The sequence below is a fragment of the Orbicella franksi genome, chromosome 9, assembly GCF_964199315.1.
Source record: "Orbicella franksi chromosome 9, jaOrbFran1.1, whole genome shotgun sequence".
NCBI lineage: Eukaryota > Metazoa > Cnidaria > Anthozoa > Scleractinia > Merulinidae > Orbicella > Orbicella franksi.
The window spans coordinates 1,465,131-1,478,258 of NC_138153.1; the positions used below are offsets into that span (position 1 = coordinate 1,465,131).

At 39.5% G+C, this 13,128-nt stretch overlaps 1 protein-coding gene across 1 annotated transcript; it reads right to left on the minus strand.

Annotated features, from left to right (window-relative positions):
* Positions 1 to 4,021: 4,021 nt before the first annotated feature.
* LOC145497634 (uncharacterized) lies at positions 4,022 to 10,068 on the minus strand. The gene is made up of 4 exons (XM_081477456.1): positions 9,142 to 10,068; positions 7,310 to 7,542; positions 6,075 to 6,423; positions 4,022 to 4,957 (listed from the first exon to the last, which is right to left on the minus strand). Exons 1-4 carry the CDS (start codon positions 10,066 to 10,068, stop codon positions 4,721 to 4,723), a joined length of 1,746 nt encoding a protein of 581 aa, XP_081333582.1. The 3' UTR covers positions 4,022 to 4,720.
* Positions 10,069 to 13,128: the final 3,060 nt, after the last annotated feature.

Below are 13,128 nucleotides of genomic sequence, written 5' to 3' on the forward strand. Positions count from 1 at the left end.
TATTGCAAGTTGAAACACATTGTTGCGCATATTACCACGTTTGTGACCAACATGTCTCGCAGCAAAATACAGTTTTGCAAGTTGAGGCAACATGTTGCGCAAAGTAGATTCGAGTTCTACTTTCTGCAACAAATTTTAGTTTTGCTGCTCGTACTACCACTGAAGCTACAACTTGTCTAGCAACAAATTTGAATTCAACGCTTGTCATTGGCTGTCGCAAAGCGTGGCAAATAATAATAATAATAATAATAATAATAATAATAATAATAATAATAATAATAATAATAATAATAAACAAGGCGGACGGTGAAGGCGAGCCCGAATTCGAAGAGACCAGTAACCCTCGGAAAGTCATAACTTTGTCCTTTACAAAGACTACGAGGGCTAGTCTTCGGGACGCCTCGTTTGCCCCTTCAAAACAAGCAGCAAAAAAGGCAAAAGGCTTGGAGGAACTGTCGCGAAAATACAACTTTTCGCCTAGCTACCTGAAACGAAACTGAGCTTCTTACTAAGAGAACTTCGCTGGCACGGAAATTAAGAAAAAAATGACGGCCAGAAGTTGAAGTGGAACTTCGTTAAAATGCTAAATTATATTAAAGAAGGCGCCATCTTTATTTACACACGATTAAGCAATTATACCTGTAGAATTCTGCAGACTTGCAACACTGTATTTTGCTGCGAGACAAGTTGGTCACAAACGTGGCAATACGCGCAACAATGTATTTCAACTTGCAATGCAACAATGTTGCGAGACAAGCTGAAGGAAAATGTTGCCCGTATTACCGGACCTTTAAGCTGTGATACCTAAACCCCCATATCAAATTAAAGCTCATAGAGCTGGCTATCAAACCACACCAAGAATTTTGAAATAAAATGAAATGCCGATTTTTTTCATTACCACTAAATGAGAGCGCCCTAATTACCTTTCGGAAGCTACAAGTGAAAGCGAACTTTCTTTCTCGTCAATTTATTTTTTCCTTGGTTTCAGGACAAAAAGCGCTAAAAAGCATGTCTGTGTTTTGCCATATTCAATTGCAGTAAAAAGTTACAGAACATTTTCAAAATAGGATTTAAAAACTGTGAAGTGATCGTACAAAAATCGCTCTCGGAGAAAACATATTTCGAAATGAACAATTCGCAGACATGTTTTTGTTGTTTATATGTTAATCTACCTACTGTCCAAATTTGAGGGCAATCGAAGAAATTCCCTTTGAGTTGTAACTCTTTGAAGTGTCTGCTTCAAGCGAAAACATTTATTCGAGAAAAAAGCGCTACGAAAACCTCTTGCTTCGCAAACAAACTCCGCCCACGAATGCCTTCAACTGGGTTCTCAAATTACTGAGCCAATCAGCACTTGGAAAGTGTACTACCATTAACCACGCGATGAAATTTACGCGCGAATCTCCAAAACATCCTCGTGTTTTGCAATGCGCTCAAGACGGAGAGATAATTTTTCTGTAGCTAAGTTCTTCTTGAAGCTGATCTGGTAAAATGGGGAGGACGAAAAAGGATACCAAAAGAAAGCGCAACGGAGCAATTGTGCATGGATAATATTCCAATAGATCTCGATGAGTCCGACGATTCATCAGTATCGGACTCAAAAGAAGAGTCACTGTGAACATCGCCGTTATCGCTGTCAAGTTCCCCAAATTTTTACAGAACCTGTCTCTTCTCTTGACTAAATCTTTTTGCCCGCTTGATACGACAGCTATAGCTTCATCCGCGAGGCCAACTTTCGCTTCTTCACTCCGAGATGTATTTTCATTCGTTCTTCGCTGTTTTCGCTTTTTCGAACTGGTCTACGGAGTTTTCCGTGGTCCATGTTTACTTATAACTTAATAGAATTACACCTAATACGAAAAATGCATGGATTTACAACGCTGATTAACTGAGTAGCCAGCCAATAGGCCCTTTGCAGGATCCGGTCACATGGTACTGAATTAATTATGCTGGGACGCAAGTTAGACAGTGGGATTTTCAAAACAAAGGAACTCGCACCAGTCCAGCCCGACTTTCCTTTGTTTTGAAAGTCCCACTGTCTAACTTGCGTCCCAGCATAATTAATTCCGTACCATGTGACCGGATTCTGCAAAGGGCCTATTCGTGGTATCCATATAGGTAACATTTCCGCGAAAGTCGTCTCCGCGATTGCATACACGCTATAGGGCTGTCAATCAAGAGGGAAGTTTTACTTCCGGCCATAACGTAAAACCTCCATTTCTCCGCCAATAGTTAGTTTTTTTCAATTTTTTTTTTTTCAGAAATTGCCATTACTTTGACCCAAAAATCCAAATTTGGAGAAAATTTGCCGATCTGAAGGTATACGGTAACCTTAATCACCTGTAAAAAATAAAGATATGGCAGACATCCCTGAGGAGAATATCTGGTCAGACCTGTTTGACAGACTTACGATTCGATGAAAGTCATCTAATATCCAACAAGAATGAGCGGAATAATTTTATTATTAAAAACGCCCCCCAAACTATAGAAAACTAAACTAAAATATAAACGTCCCCAAAAATTACGCGTACGCTCACAATAGCCTCCATTTGTCTGCGGACATTATCTGTTCCGAGAAGCGAACAGTTTTCTGTGCGTTCTCGGAAAACTGTTCGTTTCTCGGAACAGATAATGTCCGCGGACAAATATCCGTGCTTATAATTCATCAAATATGCGTTAAACAATGCCTTCCATCTAAGACTACTCAAACCAGTGAAGAAAGGCCTTTCTTGAATCAAGCACGCATCAGAAAGCAAAGCACAGGTTAATCAACTCGAATATGTTACGACCATTTATTGTGTTGTATCACAAATAAGTTTCCGATAAAAACACTGCCGGTATTAAAGCCATAAAATTCAAATTTATTCTGGTGAATTTGTACTAGTTATTTCTCAAAAAAGAAAAACATATCGAGACGTGTAAAGACTTTTTAGAGCAAGTTAGCGCAGAGCATTACGGTGGGCACACTGCAAGGCTAGGGTCTTTTCTGAATCGTAAAAGAGATCCTATAGCAGTATCAAACTCTATATAGTCCGACTGTGTTTTATTTCTTTGTATTTAGAATCGTGAACCAGAAAAGCTGACTACCATGTGAATAAGATGCTGACTTAAATCTAGAATAAACAGTTCATAGCCTCCATTTGTCTGCGGACATTATCTGTTCCGAGAAGCGAACAGTTTTCCGTACGTTCTCGGAAAATTGTTCGTTTCTCGAAACAGATAATGTCCGCGGACAATTATCCGGGCATATTTTCGCGCCAAATGGAGGCTATTGTTTATATATACCATGATGGCTAAGCCAATGAAAACTCTTTAACCTATTTATGCCTGTGCCGCCCATGATGATCGCTGGCCTTTGTTCCACTTCTGACGTCATCACCTTTGACCAAAACTGGCATCACTTACACTCAAGTTCTGAAGGAGGGAAAGATATTTCCAATGATACCCAGATCAGAGTTACTGGGTCGATAGAGCGTGAAATATGCACGAAAATGCTTAGAAATTTTGGTGAAAAACTCGGAGCAAAATTTTCCCCTACTACACTTTCGTGGTAAGGATTCCCCTTCTCGATGATGCTTTCGCGGGAATTCTTGAACTGGAAACAAGCCCAGGTCAACAACTGCAGCAAAAAGATAAGAAAAGGAGAAAAAGGAAAGGCAAAAAAAAAATAAGAATAATAATAAAAAAGAAAACATCTCTGCGCATGCACGAGCAAAAATGTCATAAAACGCGATGCTAGTGGAGAGAAAGGCATGTTGTCTTATTGCAAATGCCTTTTTGAGTATTTAGCTCATATCCAGGGTAATAATGTCCAAAAAAAATGCGTTTTTTTCCAAAAACTCCAGGTGTCAATGGGTTAATTGCATTTTCCAATGATTCAGATTTTTATAATATCATTTAGTTTTCTTTTTCTGGGACAAAGTGGTTGAATTCTGCTCTAAAATAACTTCTAGTAGACATTACAACAAATACAGCTCACCTTTTAGTTTGTCATTAGCTATCTTTCAAATATGAGAGTCCATTAAAGTTGAGAAAAGTTTATTAAGAAATAAAACAAACTACTGTGCAAGGAGAACGTAGACGACAATATCATAGGTGAATAAGCCTCAACAATATGCAACCAGAAGAACGACTCAAGATTTAAAACTACTCTAACTACACAATAATATTTTCAAATTGTTTACATGACAGAAAAGGAGATCTAGACGAGTGTGGAACAATCCATTTCTCAGGATAAAAAAATGCCCTGCCTGGATATCGGAAAACTACTTAAATGAGAAAGGATATCGGCTAAATACGTAATTGTTTATCTCTTCCAGTCTGGTCAAATTGCTCTTTGTAATTTGAAATGATTAATGGGACTAAATCGTAGTTAGTTGAGATGAGGTTTACGCTCATTTTTTTTCTTTTCGAGAAAAAGGAATAAGGAATGTAAGAATTATTTGAAAGAGCAGCTCTTGGTGATAACTAGCAAGTCAAGGAATTAAAAGCGAAAGTTCAGTAATTTCAGATTTGCAGTAAAGGAAAAGGAATTAAACAAAAAAACAGACAAAACCTACGCACGAACGAGCTGCTTCTATGAAATTTCTCAGATAATTTCTTTATTTAAAATGCCTTTTCATCGCTTAATCGCAGTAGGCAAAGGCACGGATAATTAAACGGAATTAACGTTTGCATTATACAAAGGCAAAAACAGAAACAGTTTTGAACAAGGGAATATTCAGCATTCTTCATCGGATGAAAACAATGGTGTGTTATCAGTGTTGTTGTTCCTGGGCGAGCGTATCACAGCTGTGTAGCGCCTACTGGATCTCTCCTGGACAGTTTTGATCAACTCCTTTAGTTTTGATGGCGAGGGCATGTTGCTGAGGAAACTGCCATTGTGAATATCTGAAGGAGTGTTTCTTCTCGATCGTAGGTTGTAACGATAAGATGGACTTGAATCAGGAGCCTGCAACTAATACGAGAAAGTAAATTAGTCACCAGGGTTGCAATATGGGGGAGAGGGGGAATGGCAAGTCAAGCTCCCTAGGTTGGGAGCAAATTAATCGGCCAGTTATATTACTAAGAAACAAGGATGTCAGGTAGAAAGTTGCAATTGACATATCCAGATATAAAAATACTGGGCAAAGTGTTCTTTGGGGGCAGAGATGAATTCAAGATCATCGTGCAAGCTGAGAAAAGAACGCAAAAAATTGTTTTCTGGATCTGGACTGTGAACGGTTCAGATGAAAAACTAGCAAGTGCAACCAATCATATTGCATGATTTAACTCGATTCGTAGTGTGGACACTTGAACTATGAACACTTGACATTTTTTGGTGACTAAATGAGGGCTCTTCATAGCAACATAGCATTCAGCATCAACCTCTTTTGCATTATATGATGAGCCCTTATTCTATAGTCGCCAAAAACAAAAATGTGCAAAAAAAACCCCCAAAAAACGTGAAGTGTTCATGGTTTGAGAGTCATTGCTGTAAGTCACTGTTGTAAAATGTTCAGAGTCCATTAAAAGATACTGAACAATCGTTGGTCAGTGGGGTGTCTGGAAAACCCGAATAGCGAATAACGAATAGTCCCGAATAGCGAATAGTGAATAGTGGCGAACAGTCTCGAATAGTGGCAAATAGTGGCAAATCGTAGCAAATAGGGTACCCTGTATCTCGCAGTCAACCTCGCAGCAACGAAGGATGGGATTTTCCCGCTAAAAAGCACAGACGCTTATCAGGACAAAAGGTGTTTCTAAACGTAATTTCTTCTGTTTTAACCACTGCCAAAGCGTAAATACAACTTTATTAGGTTATCCTTCTGTTTTCTTAATGTGGCGATGGACAGCCCTAGCCTGAGTCCGGAGAAGAAAAGGTAATGAATTCACTGAAATTCTGTAGCTTATTTGGATAATTAATTAACGCAGGATGTTAGATCTAAAGCGGTGACTATTGACGACTATTCGTCACTATTCGCCACTTTTCGCGACTGTTCGCCGCTATTCGCACTATTCGAGACTATTCGCTATTCGCCACTATTCGCTATTCGGGTTTTCCAGACACCCTTGGTCAGTGCACTGGAACTCACTCTTTCTCTACTTCTTGTCCTCCTGGATGATGCAGAGTAGGTCATTGTTGATGTCCCTTGTGGTGTCCCTTTTGACCTCTTCCTGGTCACTGGTGTCGTAATATCAGGCTCTATTTTCTGGCCACCAACCTTATCATGTTCTTCATGTTCTTCCTCCTCTTCTTCACTGCTTTCTTCTGAGAAACTCTCTAGTTCCGACTCGTCGGGAACAAAACTATGATCAGACTCATCATCATCATCATCGTCATCACCCAGATTTTGTGCATTGTTGTCCATAGAAGCATCTGGTATGTCACATGGCCTGCCGTGATTTGAGTATCTGGGATGAGTGATACTCTGTTGTGAAAGGCTTAAACAATGGAAACACATTTACAATGTTTGGTGTGCAGAAGAATTTGTTCATTGATTTACACCATAGTTGATAGAGGGGTATGGTTTTGAAGCCCGGCAAACATCAGAGGAGCAAACAAAGATGCCAAGGTTTGTTGGAAGGTCCACGACCATGCACAAACTTTTGGTTTTGCACTCATACACTATGCATGAATTACACAACCAAAACGTTTCTATTGGTTTGCTCCTCAGTCAGAAGTAAACAACTGTTGTGTTTTGTGCACAGTCAAGGTCAAAAAAAGTGAACAAAAACTACAACGATGAACTTTGTTGGGTTTCATAACCATTCCCCTCTATTAACTACATGTATGACTTGTACATAAGAACTCAGAGAAAGCAGCTTCAACGCATCCTAACAATCAAATGAGTTTTCTTTCTACTAGACAAGTGCATTTTCAGAGAATCAAAGTTTTGCACGCATCACCTGCTACATTTCTTTTGAACATTAATTTTCTAGCCTTGAAATGCGGTCAGTTTGAAATGGAAAATATACCAAGTTTCTTCAATGAACTATTGACTAGGGAGTCCAGTTACCCTCCCTGGCCACTCTCAGGATTGTAGAATTGGAGGAGGGAACAACAAAAAAATCTTACAACCACAAAAAGCAAAGCAGGATGACTTGAGAGGCTCAAAACCTTGAGCATAGAATTGTTGTGTGATATGTGTAGAGTAATAAAGAATTTTTCTGTGGGATCGAATCAAGGATCGAATCACTGATTTCACAGTGCATATACAAAATCAAAAATACACAACAACAGAAGCACAATCAGACTATTGCTTTTGCTGCTGTTGTACTGATTTCTGTTTACAAGTACACAGAAATTGTTGCCGATGTTAAACATTACCTTGCACTTGGTAAAGACTGGTGTGGTGGTGATTCTCCATTTGTTATTGCCTTCATACTATTGATCTTCTCCTGCCATCGTTTCATTTCTGTAATCTGGAGTTGCATATTACGAAGCATGTCAAAGTTGATTTTATTGTAGTCTTGGTATTGATATCCCACTACCATAAGCACAAGGGTGGCTACTATAATAGAAAGCTTTCTACAGAGCCACAGTCTTCCATGAATAACCTCCTGCAAGGAAAAAAAAGGGTAAATAGTAAATGTGGTTACTGGGTTAGTTTATGATAGCATTGGCTTCTTTGACCCATGCAATGTATTTCTCAAAAACCCTGGCTGTTACCCTTACTGCATCTATCTCCAAACATGAGCAAAACTGGGCACAAGTCAATTGCCAGGGCAACTAAGTTGAAAAATTGCTGAAGGTGGGCCTGCAATGGATGGGAAATCCATCTAGGAATAGGCTCAATTTCTGCCACTCTTTTGAGGCTGGTCTTGTTTCTTTTCTGGGAAGAAGTGCATTAGACTTCCCACAAGTCAAACTTTGCTTTTATCTCCCTCAAGCAAAATGAGAGGGCAATCTTCAAGAGACGAAGTCTCGAGCATGAGCGACATAAGTCCCAACAGGTCCTTTCCAGCAGCAGAACCAACAGGCCAGGGAAGAATTATTGGAATGGATGTTAGAAAGTCTAGAAGTGCATACTCCTTTCCTTTAACAGCAGCTAGCAATTGAGTCTAATCCAAGAAGAGTAACAGTTTTCCTTGTTACTTTATTTTTTAGAAACTGGAGTGAAGCAATGGCACTTATGAGCCCCTTGGCTTCTCATTAGACTGTTCTAGACTTTACCTATACTCCCATCGTGGATGATAACTCACTATAACTCACTATAAAGTTTTTGTTACTTTCAGCAGCCTGTCAATGGCCTGTATATACCGTAAAAAAATACTTGTAATCCAAAAGGATCAGTTGCTGTGTGGCACAGTTAACAGTTCAAAAGTCGTAAATAGTAGTAATGCGGTGCCAAATTAAAAACGATGTTTATAGCAGACGTTTCGGGCCCAGCCCTTCCTCAGTGCTAAGTTAGCACTGAGGAAGGGCTATGCCCGAAACGTCTGCTATAAACATTGTTTTTAATTTGGCACTGCATTATTACTATTTACAACTTTTGAACTGTTTATACCGTAGTTCATAAGATGAGTGTACCCTTTACCAATTATACTGGAACACAAACCTTCGACTTAAAATTCAGTTAGGTTAATAAAACAATGACACCACTACTTTACATAGGACACTTAGAGTTAAGAAAGTCATTGTAATAATAAACAAAAGCAATTTTATTATGTGGCTCACTCATTGGCTAGCTCTATGAGTCAGGGCGAGATGAACCAAATCCTGTGCTACGACAGGGGTTACACTGACATTTTCAGCAGGAGGGCAACTGGTTTTCATAGGCAGGAAAAAGTTTTTGAACTGAACTTCTTTATGAGATGGTCAAACCAGACAGGTAAAATTATCCTCACAGCTGGTAAATTTGCCTGGTGCGCGGCCCTTAATGGAAGCCCTGTGTGATTGGCTACCTGAGTGAGCAAGATGGGGCTATCTTCCTACTCCAGATTACCCATCATTTCCTGCAAGAAAATGGTGTTATTTATGCTAAATAATAAATCAGATATGAACTAATACATCCTATCTTAACCAAGCTTTTTCAATCAAGAAGGCCTTGTTCCTTTTTTGCTTGTTTAATCATCTTGGACCATAAACAAGAAAAAAACAGAACTTGGTCAATATCAAGCTTTCTTGACCTCTCACTTGGTCAATATCCCACATCTTACTGTGTCAGTTGACTGGGTGTCTGCCACTCCCCAAGATGTCATAAGCCGTTCAATGAACATAAGAACAAACAACCCAATAAACAGTGGAAGTCTAGCTGCTGCTGTACGCGGGGTACTCGTAAGGAAATAACAGGTACATACGGCAGCAATGTAGAACGCTACAGATTGCAAACTTATGAACTCTCCAAGAATCATGGATTGAAGTTTCCTGACTTTCTCCACACTTTTGAAGAACCCATCAAATGTTTCAGAAAACAAAGCCTTTTGTTCAAGGGCGTTTTGCTTCATGTCCTCAAAAGCTTTCTTAGCATTTAACGTAGAGTTTCGAAGTGTCTCAGATAGATGGATTTCGTTTGAAATGATCTCCTTCTGGTTTTCCAGTGAAACATTTTGCTTCTCTAGTACCAGAAATTGTCTTTCAGCAGATTCCTCCAGCTGCTCTGCGACATCTTGTGAAGTTCTTGACAGTTTGGAGATTGTATCTTCCGTTCTTTGTTGCCATATTTCGCTTTTAACATAGAAACAGATGTTAGTTGTATGAGTGAAAAATGTCGTGTAAGCGAGATAAGTCGTGTCGTCCATTGATCCCGTACATTGCTCAATCGACTGTGTTTCCCTTGAGCACGAATATATTTTCCTTCCTGACTTCGACATATGGCAGTTTGTGAAATCAATCGCCAGATAACTCTGTTCAATATCTCCAAGACTCTTGCAACGTTTCTCGATGCCTTCAAGGGCTTTCCTCCAGCAATCGTTGCTTTTGGCGTTCGCAGTGAACTCCTCCAGTTTGGATTTCCCATCGTGTATTCTGTCTTTGGATATAAGCTCAAAATCAGCCACTTTGCCGACATTGATCGACGCTGAAGCGAAAGCAACACTATAAAACAACAGAGTAAATAACAGACCAAAGAACTTTGTAAACGCCATTTTGTTTTTCTTCTCTTTTAAGTTTGGCGCTCAACTGGGACCAAGGTCACACGACAAATTGCGTTACCCTGGTAACGACCCAAGACGCAGGCTTGCGGGCATGGGAAATAAACGGCACGCAATGCATGCAGAAGCGATGACGTTTAAAAATTGTTCCCAGAAGATTGGAACATGAGCAGACAAACTGATTCTTAAGCTTTTGGGTTAGAATTTTTAGGGGTTTACATTTAGGGTAGTCCATTGGTGGTTCATTCAAGTAGTTCATGTACCAGGTCCAACTTGTTAGTCCATATGCCAGGGGTCAGCGAAATGTACCAACCCAAATAAAAAGCACTCCGCTGAAAAGTTCCTCTCTCTGAAATCAACACCTTAGTATCTTTAAAGATATTTGGCAAAGCTAATTACCTCACCGGAAATTAACTTGTTTTTTTTAACCATATACTTGTCCAAGAGAAAATCATTTTCTCTCGACTTGTCACATCGCGTGTGCGACCCGCTTGTCTATCTAACATTGTATGTATCGAAGATATGTTATTATGAGTTTGCCCGTGAGCGCAAACTTATCCGACACTGTATAAACCAAAATCCACCCCCAAATCTTCGTTTAAAAGCTGAAATTAAAAGCACTCGCTGATCCTACAAATTAAACAGCAAAGGAAAGCCGCAAAGTACAAGTTTCTCTCTCCGAAATCGACACAGTATTATCTTTAAAGATATTTGCCAACGCTAATTACCTCACAGAAAATTAATTTGTTGTTAACAGTATACTTGTCATCAATGAACATTCGTAAACTGCAAACTGAAAACTGCAAATGAATTGTACCCTGACTTCATTATCACTACTGTAAACTGTATATTTCAGAGCTCATACAATGCTCATTCAATTCACTTCAAGACTGGCTAAAGTACAACTGCGCTACCAATCCGTAAATTTTATTTAGACCCTTCAGCTATCGCGTGTACGACTTGCTTGTCTATCTAAATTTGTATGTACGGACGATATGTTCTTATTACGAGTTTGCCAGTGAGTGCAAAGTTATCCGACACTGTATAAACCAAAATCAACCCCCAAATCTTCGTGTAAAAGCTGAAATTAAAAGCACTCCGCTGATCCTACAAACAGAAAAGAATAGCCGCAAAGGAAACCCGCAAAGGAATGTTACTCTTTCTGAAATCGACACCTTATTATCTTTAAAAATATTTGGCAACACTAATTACCTCGCCGGAAATTAATTTGTTGTTTTAACTGTATACTTGTCGTATCGATTAAAAGCAGTCTGCTGATCTTACAAACAGCAAAGGAAAGCCGCAAAGCCTTCACCTATCGCCTGTGCGACTTACTTGTCTATCTAAACTTGTATGTATGGATGATATGTTCTTATTATGAGTTTGCCCGTGAACGCAAATTTATCCGATACTGTTTAAACCAAAATCCACCCCTAAATCTTCTCTTAAAAGCTCCAATTAAAAGCACTCCGCTGAACCTACAAACAGCAAAGGAAAGCAGCAAAGGAACTCCCAGAGTGCATTTCGCTTCCACAGGGGGATAAAAAGTGCGCGACATAAGCGCACGGACATAAGCGCGACAAACAATGCGAAATCACTATCCAAAGGAATGCATGCATGCCAGCATAAAGCGATTTCGTCATCGCTTAAAAAAAATAAAAGAAAGCAGAGAAAACATGCAAGGACGACTTGTTCTTTATATTAGTTGTTTAGAAAATTATCTAATATTTCAGTCAGACAACAAACAAAGGAAGCAAGTCGATTGACCCTTAAGAGGCTAGGAAAACTGATTACAAAGAATTTTAAAAGTTCGTAGAGACATCCTAATTGCTTGTGGCCGGAGCGAGCGTAGCGAGCGAGCAGCAACATAATCAGGATTTAAGAAGAATTTATAGAAGGGGGTACGAGTTCTCGAATTCATCACTTTTTACTGGAATGCATTGCATTTAACCAGAGTGCACTGCGCCACAGAGTGCGTTGCGCCACGCACAATACGGACGTCGAGCCGTCGTCCTTTTCGCGTGGATTCCAGTGAGAAAGATTAGTGGTTATGTTTTGCTCGAATTTACCTGTAAAACGATGTGAAGGAGACAAGTGCCTGACTTTCACAACTCTTGCTTTTGTTCTTAATGCAGTATGTGAAAGTCTGTCAACATTCTAGAGACATTTATTGCGTATCAGTACAGAATTTGTAAGTTAGATTTCTGCTCCTACAATTTCCACATCTTTCGATTTTCCTGATCTGGTGAAGGAGAGATTGATGTGTATCGTTTTATGTCCAAACATAGTTCAGATCACTATGTGCTTTTTTGCCACGATCCCTTGTCACACCTCGCCATCGATGTGTCATCTTACATGAAGTTGTAGATGAATCACTTCGTAAAATATGTCACTATCAACAGAATGTGCCGCAGCATTATTATCTTTTAGATACCTTAGCCAGGATTTAAGAAGAATATAAAGAAGGGGGTACGAATTCTCGAATTCATCACTTTTTACAAGAATGCATTGCATTTAACAGAGTGCACTGCGCCACTTTTTAGCAGAGTGCATTGCGCCACAAACAACACGAGGATTTCACATGTCGAGCCGTCGTCCTTTTTCACGTGGATTCCAGTGAGAAAGGTTTAATAGTGGTTATGTTTTGCCCTGATTTACCTGTAAAACGATGTGAAGAAGGAAGGAGAAGGAGAAGGAGAAGGAGAAGGGGATCGTGCTTGACTTCCAAAACTCTTGCTTTTATTCTTATTAATGCAGTATGTGAAAGTTTGTAAATCTGGACGATTAATTGCGACATCTTAATTTTAAACTTAGTATGTCATTTCTTAGCAGTCTCGCGGGGGGCGGGGGATGGGATACTGCCATATATGGGCTATATAGGTATGTGCCGCTGTGAAGGGTATGGCTTTCAAGCAGTTTATTCTAGAATAGGGTATATAAATCAGAGCGTTTGGGTCTAGTTTAGGGTATCATTTTTCACGAAACTGACCAGTTGGTTGAAGATTTTTTCTAGACTAAGGAAACCAGGAATTGCCACTCAAAAATATTTAAAAA

Bases quoted from the DNA above. Each gene is read 5' to 3' on its own strand.
- LOC145497634 (XM_081477456.1), bottom strand. From the start codon at position 10,068: ATGGCGTTTACAAAGTTCTTTGGTCTGTTATTTACTCTGTTGTTTTAT. The intron at 7,543-9,141 runs GTAAGATGTGGG...TTTTCCTTGCAG, and splicing joins ACACCCAGTCAACTGACACA to GAGGTTATTCATGGAAGACT. The intron at 6,424-7,309 runs GTAATGTTTAAC...CCATTGTTTAAG, and splicing joins CAGTCTTTACCAAGTGCAAG to CCTTTCACAACAGAGTATCA.